Source organism: Coffea eugenioides, chromosome 8 (assembly GCF_003713205.1).
Source record: "Coffea eugenioides isolate CCC68of chromosome 8, Ceug_1.0, whole genome shotgun sequence".
NCBI lineage: Eukaryota > Viridiplantae > Streptophyta > Magnoliopsida > Gentianales > Rubiaceae > Coffea > Coffea eugenioides.
This window is the reverse complement of record NC_040042.1, coordinates 32,609,839-32,628,925: the sequence shown is the minus strand read 5'-3', so window position 1 is coordinate 32,628,925 and position 19,087 is coordinate 32,609,839. Positions and strand designations below refer to the sequence as shown.

Below are 19,087 nucleotides of genomic sequence, written 5' to 3'. Positions count from 1 at the left end.
GATTCTTTTAAACTATCATGCAATTTTATAATGAAAGATTCAAGATCATCATCAGTTTCATCATCACTTTCAAATTGAGAGTTACAAGTTGTTACCTCATCATCTCCAATGGCCATGAAAGCCAATTGAGCAGATTCTTCTTCCTCTTCAATTTCACCATCGGAGTTGCATTCATTCCATGTGAACTGAAAGTTATTGAATCTGAGTTTTCTTTCACCTTTCCTCTTCTTCATTGGACACTCACTTGCATAGTGTCCAGGTTGACTGCATTCAAAGCACTTATCAGTTTGCTTTATGTTGAACTCCGACTTTCCTTTATTTCTTAAGTTGTTGAACTGATTTGAAAAGGAGTTGCTAGGTCCACCTTTTCTAAATCTTCTCTTGTTGAGTATTCTTTTGAAATCTCGTGTGACGAGTGCAATATCACTGTCATCACCTTCCATGTCATCTCTATCCATGGAGACTGCATCATCTTCATCTTTTGAGGCCTTCAGAGCAATACTCTTTCTCATCTTTGTGTCTTCTTCTTCCTGTACCTTGGACTTGAGTTTTAACTCATAAGAAGTCAGTGAATTAATAAGAGATTCGATAGATAATGTATTTAGATCTTTGGCTTCCTCAATGGCAGTCACTTTACTCTCCCAATCTTTCGATAAGGCATTCAGAATTTTTCTATTTTTCTCACCTAGAGAGTATTCCTTTTCCAGCACCTCTAAATTCTTAATGAGGTCGTTGAATCTACAGTACATCTCATCAATATTTTCATGAGATTCCATCTTGAACGATTCATATTTGATAACCAGAATAGATTTCTTTTGTTCTCTAACATTCTCACTACCTTCATGAAATTCTCTCAATTTATCCCAAATTTCCTTGGCTGACTTGCAGCCTTTGACTCTAACAGATTCATTTGAATCTAAAGTACAAAATAACACATTCATGGCTTTTGCATTTAAGGTGAGATGAGCTCTATCCACAGCAGTCAGTTCACTTCTTATTTTTGGTTTAGATCTCTGAGTATTTTCATCTATAAGAGAGGCATAATATGGACCTTCACTGATAATAAACCACAATTCAATATCAATAGATTGCAAAAAGATAATCATTCTTTCTTTCTAACTCACATAATTTGACCCATTAAACATTGGTGATCTAATCACAGATTGTCCCTCAAAAAACATAGCATTGTTGGTTGTCATCATTACTCCAAAGCCGATTGAGCTTAATCTCTAGGAGACCAAGCTCTAATACCAATTGTAAGGATCGAAAACAACCAAGTGGAAGAGATAAACAATGTAAAGATCTCAAACGTAACAATAAGTAAATAAAAAGGAAAGAATAGCAAACCAATTAACTACACAACTCCTCTTGAGCTTGTAGGTTAATTTAAATAAGCTACTTCAAGTTGATGAATTACAATCACTCTTGTGTACAAAAGAAGGTTCACCTCCTCCTTGCCCCGAACTCCACTCGGTCAAGTCAGGACGTTTTACTATCCCTCAGGACAACCCTCACAGAGCTACACTCATGAAGTATTCACTCACAAATGAAAAGCTTACAATGAACCTCACACCACTAACACTACAAATCTTCTTTGAAGAGTATTTTTTCACTAAAATCACTCTAGATCTTTTGTATCTTCAGTGTGCAAAAGTTGTTTGAAGTATCTGACCATCCATTATTTATATAAGACCAAAAAAGTGTCTCATTAATGCTTCCAACGGATAGAAAGTAGCTGAAGAGTCAACTAGTCGTTGGAGTATCGGACGTCCGATAGTCCAGTTTTTTGTGTCCGACAGCAGGCAGTGAGTTTAAGAGATTTTCTTCAATTCTTTTGGATGTCCGGTAGGTTGATTTTCTACGTCCGAAGGTATGATGTAAAACTGAGAATTTTTCTTCAATTCTTTCGGACGTCCGGTAGGTTGGTTTTCTGCGTCCGAAGGGACGCAATGATTATCGGACGTCCGATCCTGACTTTTTGAGCGTCCAATAGCTTCAGCATACTTTGTCCCTTACAAATGCGATTAATTTTTGAATCTGATTTGCTTCATAGCTGAAAGTATTTCTTGAAGAGATATTAGTATTATCCATTGTTTTGTAAACATCAAAAGCAAGGGACCAAGGCCAACAATCTCTTATATTTTCTAACCAATTTTCAGTCACTTTTGAGTTAGGTCCTCCGAAAAATTTGGATGGGAAGAATTTCTGAAACCGCTCCAAAGCTCGATCCTCTCCTATCTCCTGGTTTCTACGTTGGTTTTCTTGTCCAACCCTCTGACCCTGTTGAACTACTAAGAGCTCTAGTACATCCATCATGCGAGTTAAAACTAATGCCATTTGGTCATCTCCTCCTCCAACCCTTGGCTCGGCGTTTTGATCAGTAGCAGACTCATTATCTACTCTTTGATTTCAGGGTTGTCTGGGTTGACGTCTCTGTCATTGTCCTCTAGTTTCCATACTCACAGCTAATCTCTATGCACATACATAAACCCCACACTAAACCATAATTGAACTACACACACATACCAGTAACAACTCTAAAGAAAAATGAAATCACCGGCACAAAGAACATTATCACCGTACAAGTCAAACACAACTAGAGTTCATTAGATCATAACACAAGTTACAGTCAAGTAAAGTACATACCAAGTCAAGGTCAGTAAACAAAAGTAAACAGGTGATTAACAAAAGTACCTGCATCTCCAAGGTACAAACTTCTAAGTTCTACTCCTATCGTCCCATTACAAAAGATCAAAAGTAGTGGTTCACTAGATTAATTGGAACTAGATGATTCCCATTCCCTAACACGTTCAACTTCATTCCCAACACTAGCATCCTCTGGACCACGATTTTCTCCACCTCTCTCTCTCTCTTAATTGTTGTATCATCCTAGCCAAACGATTATTGATTTCCTCTAACTGTTGACATAAAATATCCGTTCGTTCTTGCTCCTCGAGCACCTTAGTCTTAAACACCCGAATTCAGTGATTTGCTCTTTCATTCGCAATGACTAGCCTCTGTCTCTCCTCTGTTATAGCTAGTACCACACAGTCAGGATACGAATGGGTTATCCAACAATCACATCGGCGATCCATCCTACGCTCTGGGACGAACTGCCGAAATGGCTCACCCGGCCCTATCTGAAACATAAGAGGACGAAGTCACCTCCTAGGCAGTCCTTGTACACCATTTCTTTCCATTTCTACAATCCCAAGTAAGATTATTGGGTTAAATCAACTCTTACTAGGCATCTTGTCACTTAACAGTCCAACGAGTCCCACAATCCGGCATCCTAAACTTTAAATCTAGGATACACTATAGAGATCTAAAACCTAAACTCTGATACCACCTGTGACGCCCCCACTTCTCCCTAGGACGAACCCTAGGGTATCCACGGAACACCTGCCCAACTCTCGCCGGGGCTCACTACAATCCATAATTCAAAAACTAGAAATACTTCGAATAATTTCAATATACATTTAAAGTACTCCAAAACATTTCATACTTAAAATTAGATAACCTTCAAACTTAATTAAAATTTAAATACAACCCAAAAGAATATGTACTACAATCATTTGTTATAATACAACTTAAAATCTCCAAAAGAAAACAACTTAGTACCATTCGTGGACACTCTCGGTCTTGAACCCTGTTAAGGAAAACAAAAGGAATAGAATGAGCTAAACAATCCAGTGAAGTTCCAAAACACACAAGCAGTTCTAATAAATCAAGTAAATTAAGCATAACGCACATATGGTTCAAGGTTTTACATTGGCACATTAAAATGAGACATTTATCATTTTACAGAAATAAACACACATTAAAAGGATACGGTGTTCACGTGGAACCATCTCGGTCAGTTTCACCTTATAGCTCCAATAATTCTCTCGGTCTGTCTAGCCATCGCCTTATTCCACCTTTTCCGTATACTCAAGTATTACCATTGGAGGAATAAGACGATGACCAGACAAATCGAGGAAATTATTGGAGTTATAAGGTGAAGCTGACCGAAATGGTTCCACGTGAACACCGTATCCTTTTAATGTGTGTTTATTTCTGTTAAATGATAAATGTCTCATTTAATGTGCCAATGTGAAATCTTGAACCATATGTACATTATGCTTAATGTACTTGATTTATTAGAACTACTTGTGCGTTTTGAAACCTCACTGGGTTGCTTAGTTCATTCCACTCCTTTTGTTTTTCTTAACAGGGTTTAAGACCGAGAGTGTCTACGAATGGTACTAGGTTGTTTTCTTTTGGAGACTTTAAGTTGTGTTATAGCAAATGACTGCAGTACATATTTTTTTGGGTTGTATTTAAGTTTTAATTAAGTTTGAAGGTTATCTAATTTTAAATATGAAATATTTTGGAGTACTTTAAATGTATATTGAAATTATTCAAAGTATTTCTAGCTTTTGAATTATAGATTGTAGTGAGCCCCGACAAGAGTTGGGCAGGCGTTCCGCGGATACCCTAGGGTTCGCCCTAGGGAGAAGTGGGGGCATCACATTAAGTCTTTGGCAAAAGTTAGACTAATGTGGAAAGATGTCTAAAGTGTGCATTAAATGTGAGTGTAGCTAAGTATGATTTAAATGTACTGACGAATACCCCGATCCTCTGTCAAAATATATATACATATATTTTATGTCCATTTTAAAAGGTTAGTACATTGTGCTTCTTGGTTCTTTTTTTATTTTCTTTCAAACTTTTTCATGGTTCATATATTTAATAAAAATAATTAACAAATGTCACATAATTATGATGTCATGTGTCAATTGAGTGTAGAAAACCTTCTATCTAAGTTAATACTTTAGAGCTTGGATGAATATGCATACATGTTTATATCTAAACTATTTGGGGACCTAAACTTCTAGAAATCTCATTGTTCTACCCTAACTAAATGTTGTGTACATGTTAAATTCAGCCCCTATGAGAAAAGGAAGACATAAAAGTAGAGAACATATTTTTCATGTCATAATTGCCCTTCTTGTTTCTTACTTGTTAATTCATTAGAATTTTTTTAGGAGTAATAAGATGTTAGAAATCCAAGGAAAAAATATGCAAGGGATGCAAGTGTAATGCAACAAAATACAACAACATCAACTATCAACTATCAAGCACGTTATAATTGCAATAGCAAAGGTTACTTACGTGGCTGGAACTGTATAGACTTGCGGATTGAACAAATTGAACATTGATGAATACATTTGAAAAGTACAAAATTAAGAATTGGAGAGCATAAGTATGACCTTTTCAAGTTTAAGAGGGATGTCAATAGGCTTGTCAACGGGTCGGGTTCAGGCCAGATTTAAAAATTTTGGACCTGAACAAGTTGGGATGGCAACGGGTGCGGGTGCCCGCGGGGATCTATTGGGGTGAGGGGTGGGGCGGGGTCGGGGGGGGGGAATTTTTCCTCCCGTTTAGAAACGGGGCGGTAGAAACGGTCCGGGGGTATACTCCCCCGCCCCACCCCCTGCCCTGTCACCCATTTGAAAAAAAAAAGATATATATATGTGCATAATTATATATATAATGATATTATTAATTATACTACTAATTATACATGTCTATTAATAAAAATTATTAATTATTTATACTAAATTTATTAATACATTTATATTAAATTTCTAACTACACTTAATACAATAACACTTTTTTCTAAAAAAATACAATAATAATTTAGTGGTTGTATTTGTATCAAAAGTAAAAACTTGATTATTTTAGTTATATTTGTTTTATCATATTAAATTGTATTCAAATAACTTTTGTTTAATTATTTTTATGAGTTTCAATTGTGAAGTTACAATGAATAATAATTTGGTGATATGTTGATATTTTAGTATTTGATTATTTGCTCAAATTTAATTATAATGAAATTATATAATAAATTTTTTTTAACTCCACGGGTGCCTCCGCGGGGGAAACGGGGTGGGGCAGGGCAAGCGGGGGGCGGGGGACGGGGCGGGAGGGGGGAATTAATAGGCAACGGGGCGGGGGGTGGGGGAGGGGTCCCATTGCCACCCCTATGAACAAGTTATAATGTACTAGTTCCGGACCCGACCCGCCTATTTGATGGATTTTGTGTTGAGGCTCCCGGAACTGGGGTTCGACAAGTCTTGGGTCGGGTTCAGATTTATTCGAAAAAAATAAGGTCCAACAAAAATAAGGTTCAGGAAAGATGTGTGGGTGGACCAAGAGAGAAGAGAGAGAGATGTGCGGTTGGGTGGATTGTAAGATTTGGATTTGTTAAATTGGTAAAAGAATTATTAATGTATTTAAAAATATTTATATTTTATAATTATTAATGTATTATCTAGATTTGGATCGGAATCCTATATTTCGTATCAGGCCCGCTTTTTTTGTTAGAGTAAACGGGTACAGTTTGGATCCAAATAACAGAATTATTTCTCAATCTGTACTCGAAAAAAACTATCATGTCCGGACCAGGTTGGAGTCCAAATCTGGATTGTTGACAACCATAGATGTCAACATCTTTCAACCTTGGAGTGAAATGTTGTGGCTTTATTTGTAAGGCCACAATCGAAATGTTTTGGGCCAAAACAAAGTAAAAGGGAAGGTAAGCTCTACTCCTGCTACAGCAATTTGTAGATTCTACCAAGATATGACGCCAAAGAAATTAATGAGGTGAATCCAGCCAATGTGATAAGTTGATTGGCATTAACAATTTTCAACTTCAAACATACAGCCTCCTAAAATGGTGCCAACATTTCTAAAACTTTTTGTTAAAGATTAGGGACAATTTTTGCGGGAAAAAAAAAAAGAAAAGAAAGAGGAAAACAAACATGACAAATTTTTCAGTGAGAAAAACTTTCCCGAAGCAAGCCTAAAGCACTAAGGATACAAGTGTCAATTTGTGTGTTGCAATGTTGACTTTGGATGACAAGAGAGGATAATAGTATTTTAAGAAGGGTACCAATTAATATTATTAGAAAACTTTGGGAAGTTTCTATAACTATCCCAATTCTGTATTTTTTTTTTGTCGAAACGATAAGATGATTTCATTGCTTTAAAGGTAAAAAATTACAAATACGAGCAACGGCTCGATCGAACTGTACACACTAGTGTTCAAAGACACTGAGGAAGCTGTCGCTCCTCATCCACAATAATGCTTAAAGCATCAACACTCATTTTTTTACTGACTATCATTTCTTCTTCCCTATTCAATCCAAAAGAGCACATGCGAAACAATCTCTGTAACTGAGAGATGTCTTCAAGTACTGTTGCCATTCTGCTGTCCGCTGGACTCTGGTGTTTTAATTGTCTCCACAGTTCTTTGTTACCAACTCTCAGCTTAATATTGCTCCACTTACGATGCACTGCTTTACACAACACAAGTTTCAGCGCCTGAGCTTCATCTAGGAGTTTGTTTCCAGAGCTGATGTCTTTCATTACCCACCCTATCATCGTATTGCTTGCAAAAACCTTAACTGTGACTCCAATTCCCATGAATAGCTGCCCTTGTTTCATGGTTGTAGACACCTCCATTAGCACTTCTCCTTCCTTTACATAACTCTGATCCTGAGTTTCTTGCCTAAAGGCTGTTTCTTCTGTGCTCTCTCCTTGCCCCTTGTACTCTAGCTGCAGCTGCTCTAGCCACTCAGAATGTGCTTTCCTTATAGATTTGAAGGGAGGATCAACGATAGTGTTCTCAAATTCTCTTTTGTTTCTTTCTTTCCATACCTGCCACAGGATGTTCGCAGTTAAACCAATGTGTTCCATCCCTTCTGTCCTGTGCCTTGCTTCTGAGATTCTTAGCCACCACCTTTTGAAATCTCCCTGCTGCTCCTTTGCTCCATCCCACTGAATGGGAGAAGCCTTCCATATGTTTTCTGTGTGGGGGCAAGTCAGCAGAAGATGTTCAACTGTTTCCTGTGCTGTTCCACACCTCTTACATATCGGATCCCCCACCCCCGTTCGTCTATACACTGCTGCTTTCACAGGCAGAGCACCTTGAATACATTTCCATATGAAAAACTTGATTTTATGCTTGATGTTTAACCTCCAAAGTGTATTCCACATCTGAGCTAAATGCGAATCACTTACTGTATAGCTAGAGCTAGCTCCTTCCTGCCTGCACCTATCTCTCTTTCTGTGTTGCTTCATCAGAAACTTATATCCAGAATTTACAGTGTACGCCCCTCCCTCCTTTGGTTGCCAGTAGAAGCTATCCTCCCTATCAGCCAGGCTCAGAGGAATAGCTAGAATTTTTTGAGCATCACTTCTATTGAAATATCTGAATATAATATTTCTGTTCCACCTATGCTGACTAATAAGCTCCTCTACCTTTCCCAACTCACAATGATTCCCTCGACTAGTAGTTGGTTTCCCTGTTTCAGAGTCTGGGATCCACTTGTGTCTCCAGATATTTGTACTCCTTCCATTTCCTATCCTTCTAATCATTCCAGCAGTGATTAAACTTCTTGCCCCCATGAGTCCTTGCCAAATCCAGGATGCATTTTTGGAGATGTTGCACTGCAGAATGGATTCCTGTGGAGAATATCTGGATTTCAACACCTTACTAACCAACAGATTTGGTTTAGTAAGTATCCTCCAAACTTGTTTTCCTAACAGCGCTTGATTGAAAGCTTCAATATCCTTAAATCCTATACCTCCTGCACTTTTGGCCATTGCCAATCTTTCCCAAGACAACCAGTGCATTTTATTCTTGCCATTAGCTTCACCCCACCAAAAGTTGGCCATCAAAGCACGGATATCCTTGCACAACCTTCTGGACAGCTTAAAACAAGACATCACGTATGTAGGCATTGCCATTACAACTGCATTCAGTAGCACTTCCTTACCTGCTGGACTCAGAAATTTGTTTTTCCAATTCTGGCATCTGTTTCTAATATTGTCCCTCACAAAGCCAAAGATCTGCTCTTTAGACCTTGAAACTACCATTGGAAGTCCCAGGTATTTGCCTTGTTTAGCCTCTACCATTCCTCCTAAGGTCAGGCAGATTAACCATCAATAATATCACATATAGTGCTAGTAAAGCGAAGGTGGGCTCTGGAAGATTCAAAACTGGCGGCGGCTTAATCGAATTATTGGGATTACGACCCAAAGGAAAGAAAACTGCTAAAACATATTTTTAGGTCAGGCAACATGGATAAGCTTTAGAGCATTTTCAGGTATATATATACACAAATAATCAAGTGATGTCAGGCACCAAAAGATATCTTTCTATATCATTTCAAATTTCCAGAATGGAACTTGAGTTTCTTCCTTTACCTTTGAGCTTCCCTAGTCTGCTTCTTCTCTTCTTGTTCCTATTTATGGTATCGAAGAATTTGACACACATATATCTAACTTGGCTGGAAATCTTCCACCAGTTCCAATAAAAATTCCTCTAATTGGGAACCTGCACAACTTGATTGGTGGAGCTCCACACCATGTTCTCCGAGATTTGGCCATAAAATATGGACGAATCATGCACGTTCAACTTGGTGAAGTTTCTACAGTGGTTGTATCTTCAGCCGAGATGGCGAAAGAGGTTCTAGTAACTCATGATCCAAGCTTTGCAGACAGGCCACCACGACTAGCCACCACTATCTTGTGCTATGATCTACAAGATCTTGCCTTTACTCCTTACGGCGATCACTGGAGGCAAATGCGTAAAATATGCCTGATGGAGCTTCTTAGCGGCAAGAGAGTCCGATCATTCAGTTTTATTAGAAATGCTGAAATCGCAAAACTGATGGAATCAATTCTCTTTTCTTCAGGGAAAGCGGTAAATATTACACATAAGTTTTTAGTGTATACAAGTTCAATGACCTGTCGAGCAGCTTTTGGGGGATATTGAAGAACAATGAAACGATGATCGAGTTTTTGAAGAAGTCAGTCACCTTAGCAGGTGGCTTTGTTGCTGCTGATTTTTTCCCCTCCTTGAAAATCACAAATTATGGTTAATGTCTGGGCAATGGGGAGAAATCCTATTTATTGGGATGATCCAGAAAGCTTCAAACCAGAGAGATTCGAGCAAAAATCAGTCGAGTACACTGGCTATCAGTTTGAATATATTCCATTTGGGACGGGCAAGAGGATGTGCCCAGCCATAACATTTGGTCTAGTCAATGTTGAGCTTCCCTTAGCTCATTTGCCCTACCTTTTTGGAAGACAATCTTAGTAGTTTCTTAAGGAGACGTTCCAAATCATGTTAATTGACTTACAAATCCCAGGACTCTTTACCATTGATTTTTTTTTTTAAAAAAAAACATATAGTCCTAGGACTCTTAACAGAAAAAAGTTATTCCTTTATTAGTGAAAAGTACCAATATTTTAGCAACACTTGCCAATTTTTAATAAACTTTATTACATTTTGGCAAAACTTCTCATATTCTTAGCAGGTTAATCAGTTTATTAAAAGGTTATTACTTTATTTAAGAACCTACCACAAAAATTTGCAATTGCTGATCCTCAAGTACAAAAAATTCTATGAAATGCATTAGAAATATTAGTTTTTTTTAGTGTAGTCCCTAAATTGCAATGTCAAAACAAATATAACTATTAATAATTGCCTCCCTCGACTGATACTCCTTCAAACAATCAATCTTTAAATTGAAAAAATGTTAGGGACCATTGCAACAATTTGTATTTTCATATTACATTCCGTTGCTTAGCATTCAAACTATTTTGTAGCCAAAATATTTTTTTATTTCTTAGAACCTGACAGCCTATACAGCTTAAGATGTTATGAAGCTACATGCAGGGACATATGTGTACGATACACCAACGACTGAACCAAAAGTAGGAGCTGTCGGACCGGTCATGGTTGAAAAGGACACATTTCCTGTCAAAAGTAGGGAAATTATGTTCTTTAGAACCTACATTAACTAACGCAAAGTTTCATTCAAATAATACCGTATGAAACCACTGGTTACATGAACTATCATAATCGTAACTATTACTTGCAGGTATGCAAGTGGTTGAGGTTTCATGAGAGGAAGATTTATTAACTTAAAAAAGGTAAATAAATGAGTTGTCACGGCTAAAGAGGTTTTAATCTATTGACTAAATTTGAAACCTCAGAAATTGGAGGTCTTGAGTTCAATTCTCCTTTTTTCCTCATCGTTTCTTAAATTCCTTTTTTTCCTTGCTAGAAAGAAAAAAAATTCTAGTTCTATTATTGATTCTTATAGTCCTATAGTAAAGAGCAGACTATTTTAGTTCTTGATTGTTATGCAGTTTTGGCAAGCCGTCATTATTTGAGACCCGGACGACTTGCTCCCTCCACCATATTGAAAAGTCTATTCATGAAGGAAACGTTGTTGTTGGTCAACGGTAGCGTGCTGATTATTAGCCTTATAATGTCCTGAACAATGTCCGCAACAATTAATTCAACACTATTGGACTAGTGTATTATTGAAAGAATATATTCTCAGGTGATCATGAAGTTTTTAGTTTGACTCTAAAACCTTTCCTTTTTCTTATTACTCCTTATTGAGTTTGGAATCTCCTCTTAACCAAAAAAAAATCGATCAAAAATTGGTTAATTATGTTCTTTGGATTCATTGTGTTGTTGGTTAGAATTTTGCAGTCATTTTATATGAGTGTTTAATGCTTTAATTGATTTATTTGAACTTTAATGTGGATAGAAATTGTTAATTTAGTCTTATTTTTAGTTCTAATTAGGAGGTTAGCTTAATTTGATAGAAAACGAACTGAAATCACACGCAAAACTTGAGTTCCAAATGGAAGACCGGCACTGGACTTCAGAAGGGACATTGGGCCGGACATCTTCTGAAGTTTCTTCAAATTTCACATTAGGCAATGATTGGCGCCGGACTTCATGAAGGACACTGTGTAGGACTTCATCGGATTTCTAAGCGGACTCAGGTTTATTCAGTTTTCAAAAACCTAATCCTTATGTATATTAACTTAGAATTTAGGATAATATAAATAGGATATATTAGGACGTTTTTAATTTTTTTTGGGGGGGGGGGGGGGGGGGAAGGAGAGAAGGAGAGGGGGAAACATTGTGCAATTCCTTAGCTCGTATCTTTTACATCTATCCCCTGGAGAGTTCAAGATGAAGGTGGACAAGGATGAAAGAGTAATACAGATGAAGATTAGAGACGTTTTACTTGCTCTTTATCTTTATCCTTGTATTTCGTGAATTTTTGGTTTATTCATGACCATAGTGAACTAATTTAAGTCTAGGATTAGGATTTTGTGAAAAAGTATTGGTTAATTATTATAGTTAAATTTTTTATTTTTTCGTTGATTTATCTATTTCATTTTTTAAATCTCATCCTTCCCTTGTCAAAAAGAAAAAGAAGAAATTCTAGTTAGCTTAATCATTCTTTCCAGCATTTGAAATTGGTCATTAGTTTTAAACCCGAATAAGTAGTCCCGTACACCATAATGGAACATCTTTATGAAGCAAGCGCTGTTAGTTAATGGAAATTTGCCGATTATGAGTAATAATGTCCATAATAATATGATCCAGATTAACCAATTGGCATAATAACTTGTTGGACAGAGCATGGTTGAAATTTGAAAGGGATACATTTCCAGTCAAAAATAGGTGAATTATGTTCTTTAGATGGATATTATGTCACTATTAGAGCTTATATTAACCAACACAAAGTTTCATCCAAATAATACCATATTAAGTCACTAGTTACGCGAACTGTCATAATCGTAACTAATAGACATGCAACTGGTTCATGAGGGCAAGATTTCTTAACTGGAAAATGGTAAAGAAAAGAGTTGTCATGGTGGAGGAGGTTTTAATCTAATGACTGAAATTTGAACTTAAAAAATTAGAGATCATGATTTCAATTCTCCCTTTTTCCCCCTTACTTCTTAAATCTCATCACTTTCTTGCTAAAAAGGGCAAAAAAATCTAGTTCTATTATTGATTCTTATAGCAAAGAGTTGGCTGCTTGAACTCATCATTCTTATCCAGTATTGGCAAGCCGTCATTATTTGGGACCCTGTCAACTTGTTCCATCCAACATATCGGAAAGTCTATTCATGAAGCAAACGTTGTCAGTCAACAGTAATGTGCTGATTATTAGCCTTATAATGTCCTGAATAATGCCCACAAAATTAACTGGCTCAATAATATTTGTTGGACTAGTGCATTATTGGAAGGACATATTTTCAAGTCATTCATCGTGAAGTCTTTAATTTGACTCTAAAATATTTTCTTTCCCCATTACTCATTGTAAAATTTGGAATCTTCTCTGCACTGAAAAAAAAAAAAAGAAATCCAATAAAAAAAATAGGTTAATTACGTTCTTTGGATGCATTGTGTTGTAATATGGCATCATGTATACAATAGTTAATATAGTGATATAAATTTTCAATTTATCTTTCACTATTTATTTATCATCAAGAGTTAATTCGAATTATTAGTAATTGACTATTAAAACAAGTGGTGGGTTGAAAGAACTTATGTCCCATAAAATGTAAAATATTTATGTTCTTGGATACAATATGAGAAGAGCCTACATTAATTAATAAAAATCCAAATACTACCCCTTTTTTTTAAAATCCAAATACTACCCTATGAAACTACAACTTGCAACTTTTCTTTTCATCCCTCCCATTTCTCTCCAACACCTTTTGAACCTTAACTGTACACTGAATTTAAATCACAGACCTAATAATGGATAGGACACTAAGAGGCCTCCTCTGGAAAATGGAAGGACCCAGTGATTAAACTACAAGTTACATGAAATATTAGTAGTCATGGAACAAATTGGACTTCGCCTGGACATGGTTTCTTGACCATCCGGAAAGAAAAGGTCTCCAATCATTGTTGATGTTAAAAAAAAAAAAATCATACAAATAATCCTCCACGCATTGGATTTGTACCTATTAGGTCCCTCATATATAAAATAATATTTTTTCATCTCATACAAATGAAAATGACACATTTTTAATCCCTCAACTCATTTCTGCTCATATATTTGTTAGAAAAAAAAATTACGGGCATCTTATGCCCCACAAACTTTAGAGAAAAAAAAATCAAAAGGATCAAAAGGAAAAAGGGAAAAAGGCACCTCACCATTTCTTCTTCTTCGTCCTATTTAACAAACTAAGAATGTAGATTCCATGGCTGCCTCCCGCCGTAGTGCTAGTGGTGGCAGCATCGGCCACCAACACTTTCAATTATAGAATTTCATCAAAATTCAATTCCTTACTCAGTTTTCGCATAGAATCTGATTTTCATTTTAGTTTGTGCAAAAAATAAAGAAAAGTATTTGAAAAATAGAAAAAATTGGGGAGCATAGAATTTGTAAGGGATCTTTTAAAAGTCAATAGTATTAGCTGTATGATTTTGAAAGGTTCCTCAAATATTTAGAATCAGTGATAGGTAGAGTTTTGAGAGGCATTTTTCAAAATATTTTTTCAATCATTTCTTTGTCTCACATATGTTAAATCTTAAAAAATACTATAGTATTTTATTTATAGAACAGCTTCCCAAAAGTACAATTTCAATAGGCTCTTATTTGCCAGACATTATCGCTATGCTTGACTCTTAAAACACGGCAAAAACAAAACTTTTGAATGCGACTAAATCAATGAGTATGGCATTGGGATCTCAAAGAAAATTGCTGCGAGACCCAAAGTGTGAGGATAAATTTAAGATTACTCTTTATATAGTTTAGATTCAACTTCCAACCTACAACTGATAAGATACAACTTGATATATTTCTCACATACTTTACCCACCAGTGTTTTTTCTATTCTCACCCACTTTTATTAATTTTTTTGTAAAAACTAATTTCCAAAATCGGATTCTACATAAAAAAATTGAGTGGGAAGTTGAATTTCGGTGAAATTTTGTGAATGAAAGTGATGGCGGCCGAAAGTGGCACCACTGGCACAGCGATCGGAGTATAAATTATAGGTTGAACACTTCAGTTTAAAGAGAATTTGCAATCAATGCCGACTATAAAAAATTGCTAGTGTCTACGGTTAACATTTGGAGTCTACACATGCTGTTTTAATATATCTACAGTGTCTCTTGCAGTTGGTGAAGTCCTGGATCAAGCCGGTACATCCCCTTCTGAAGTTCTGTGTATTTGTACCTGACGGTTAAGCCAAAAAAAAAAAAAAAAAATCGAGTTGCTAAGTGAAAGACATATCCATTTTTTGCACTGTACAAACGTGACATCACAAAATCTTAGCCAGAATATAACAAAAAAGATGCTCGTCACCAATAAAAGATTGAAAGATTTCAACTACTCAAATCTGTTAGGTTCATGAGTAAAGTTTTATGTCCCATATTGGTCCGAAAGATGGAGAAAGAGCGGTTAATATGTAAATAAAAACCCAAGACCTAGTAGCTTAAACTTTTAGGTCAGAGTTGGGTTTTTGATTTATATATTGGACTCTTTGGTGGACTCTCTCGAGATGTGTTTCCCTATCAAAAATTGCTGTCTTGAGCTATTACTTATATATTAACCACTCTTTCTCCATTTCTCGAACCAATGTGAGACATAACTGTTAAGTGGCTAATTGTGCATATAATTGGTGAATATTTTCCCCTTTATTTTGTTAAAATATGGCGTTAATCGATATATTTCACTCATATTTGAATTTTGGTGTTGTTTTTAGGAATTGTTGGTGAGAATGAAGTAAAAGGTGCATTAAAAGTCGACTTTCCAGAAGATGTCTTGTTAAGCGTGCCCACGCTTTGTCAAACGCGAAGTGGTACTTCTAAAGATCTATGTCCAGTAGACTCCAGTCTGTTAAGCGTGCCCACGCCTTATTTGACAAGGCAATCAAGAGTTCGTAGGACATGAGATCAATCTGTCAATTGATCAAGAAGCCGGTTGAATCCCATGGTTTTACACATTTGTCACGGGATTGGAGATCTTGAGGGGCTATGACTCAATGTAATTTATTTGGAAACCAATTGATAGGTCTTGGTTGGTTAGTTTAGCTTAAGTAGGAGTCCTTGTAGGAAAAGGGGATCTCATCCTTATTAATAGGGGAGAAAACAGACATGGGCTCTATCTCTGATTCTTTTTCCTTTTTCCCTCTTCGAAAACAAAAAAAATAAGAAAACCATTACTTAGTCTTGGTCGCGAATCCATCATGAGGAGCGGCTAATTTCTTTTCTAGTTGAAGGTTAATTGAAGCTTTGGTTCGACTATACTGTGAGATCTAATTTGATTTGTTTGCTTCATTTATTTATGAGTATTTATATATTCTCTGTTCATTCATGATTATGACTATTTTCAATAGTTAGATATCTGATCAATATTTAATTAGCGAAATAGTCTATTGCCATCTAAAATATCAAATCCATAATTATTTGATGGTTTTAGTATTTGTGGCGAGTGATATAATTTGATTGTAAAAGAGGCTTTCGAATTTATGTCACGGGAATATATAATCGAACTTAAATGAACCGAACTTGTGTGTTTGTTGGTTAGAATTGGTAGCTTCTCTATTTATTAATGCTGTTAATAGGTTAAATCCTAAGAGCTTGTTTAGGATTGCTTAATTGGCAAGAAAAATAGTCACAGAGCGTGTTGTGGTTATCGAAACAGTAAGGAGAGACAGGTTGTCAGAGCTTGTTGACAACCATAACCAGTTTATTTATGAATAAGTGATTTCACCTTTGCATCGATGATCAATTAAATGAACCAAAGTGGAAATTAGACCTTCGACTAGAGTATTGCCTATTCTTGGTTTACTTTTATTTAATTTTGTGATACTATCTTTATTTTTATTCAAGTGAGTTATTTAGTTAATTTCTCCTAATCTCCCATTTTTCACAAAGAAATAAATCACCCAGTCCCTGTGGATACGACCCTACTCACCGCCACACTCAAATCCATGTTATTAGAGTAGGAACTTTTATTTTTGCTGGTTTGACAAGCCAATAAATTTTGGCGCCATTGCCTGGGATTGGTGCCTTATTGATTTATTTTCTTTGATTTTTATTTTTATTTTTTTTATTCGGTTGCTAGTTTATGCCTCGATCTTCTCGTATAGGTGAGTTGCAATACGATCCTGAGATTGAGAAGACAGAACGTATACTGAAAAAGAAAACTAAACAACAAGTAAGGTCATCTAACTTGGTTGAACCTTCTAGTGAATTTGAAGAGGAGATTGAAACCATGGTGGACGAGAGAACCTTGAGAGAGCTAGCTACACCAGATTTAAATCAGCAACTTCTTTGCATAACATATCCTGTTTTAGAAGTACCATTCGAATTGAAATCTGGATTAATTCACTTACTTCCTTCTTTTCGTGGACTTGCAGGTAAAGATCCTCACAAACACCTCAAGGAATTTCATGTGGCATGCTCAACCATGAAGCCCCAAGGAGTCACAGAGGAGCAAATAAAATTAAGAGCATTTCCATTTTCTTTAGCCGACAAAGCTAAGGATTGGCTCTATTATTTGCCCTCTGGATCAATTACCACGTGGACTGATATGAAGCAGCAATTTCTTGAGAAATTTTTTCCTGCTTCCCGAGCTGCAAGCATTAGGAAAGATATCTGTGGGATTAGACAATTTAATGGAGAGACATTGCACGAGTATTGGGAAAGGTTCAAACAGTTATATGCAAGATGTCCTCACTATCAAATCCCTGATCAACTTCTCATTCAACATTTTTACGAGGGATTATCAGCAACAAACAGGAAAATCATTGATGCAGCCATTCGAGGAGCATTGGTAAATAAAACGCCAACAGAAGCGAGAAGGATAATTTCAAATATGGCAGCCAATGGTCAACAATTTGGTCAGCGACAGGATTATGCTTCTAGAAAAGTCAGTGAGGTGAGTATTTCCTCTATTGAACAGCGATTAGATTCTCTAACCTCTTTAGTGGAAAAGTTAGTTGTAGGACAGGTTCAGCAAGCCAAAACATGTGGAATTTGCTATGCTTCTAGCCATCAGACTGATATGTGTCCCACACTACAAGATGATCCAAATGAATATGTGAATGCAGTTGGCGGATTTCCTGGCCTACCTCAAAGGCGCTATGATCCTTATTCAAACACCTACGATCTATGGTGGAAGGATCACCCAAATTTCAGTTATGCCCTAAGGCCACGGGGATTTCACCAACAACAATATTAGCCTAGGCTTGCAAATTCACAACAGCAACCGGTTTCAAAATTAGGTACATCACTTGAAGAAATTGTTAAATCGTTAGCTACTAATGCACAACAATTTCAACAGGAGACGAGAGCTAGTATTCAAAATTTGGAGAATCAAGTGAGCCAACTAGTATCTGCATTTAATCGATGGGAGTCTCAAGGTTCAGGAAATTTGCCTCACAAACTATTATCAATCCAAAACAAAAGGCAAGTGCCATTACATTGAGGAATGACAAAGAGTTGCTAGAACCCAGTAAGAGAATTTCTGAGCAGGCCATTGAGGAGGCTATTGAGAAAGAAGAAGTGGAACCCAAACCTAAAGATAGGCCACAACAAAATTCCCAAGATGACCCGCCAGTAGTGGTAATACCTCCTCTTCCATTTTTTAGTCGATTTGCTAAATCAAAGAAAGAGGAGCAGGAGCAAGAGATTCTAGAAACTTTTCGCAAGGTTGAGGTAAATATTCCCCTTTTAGATGCAATTAAGCAAATCCCTAGATATGCAAAGTTTCTTAAAGAATTATGCACTACTAAGAAAAAATTGAAGGGAAATGAAAAAGTTCATCTGGGGGAGAATATCTCAGTAGTGCTTTAGAGAAAGTTACCTCCAAAATGTAAGGACCCAGGTATGTTTACTGTTCCTTGCAACATTGGAAATATTAGGATTGAGAAAGCAATGTTGGATTTGGGTGCTTCCATAAATGTTATGCCTTGTTCTATTTATAACATGCTGAATCTCGGGCCTTTAAAAGAGACAGGTATAATAATTCAACTTATTGATAGGTCAAATGCTTATCCTGATGGGGTTTTGGAAGACATATTGGTTCAAGTAGACAAATTGGTTTTTCCTGCAGACTTTTATGTGCTTGACATGGAGGAAGATAATTCTGCTAATTCACCCCCAATTTTATTAGGAAGACCATTTTTGAGAACTTCTAGGACCAAAATTGATGTCTATTCTGGAACACTGACTATGGAGTTTGATGGC

At 36.4% G+C, this 19,087-nt stretch overlaps 1 protein-coding gene and 1 pseudogene across 1 annotated transcript; both read left to right on the top strand.

Annotated features, from left to right (window-relative positions):
* Nucleotides 1–9,182: 9,182 nt before the first annotated feature.
* LOC113780568 lies at nt 9,183–9,933 on the top strand (annotated as a pseudogene).
* Nucleotides 9,934–16,964: 7,031 nt separating this feature from the next.
* On the top strand, nt 16,965–18,080 carry LOC113780567. The gene has a single exon (XM_027326359.1). It carries the CDS (start codon nt 16,965–16,967, stop codon nt 18,078–18,080), a length of 1,116 nt encoding a protein of 371 aa, XP_027182160.1.
* The last annotated feature ends 1,007 nt before the right edge of the window (nt 18,081–19,087 follow it).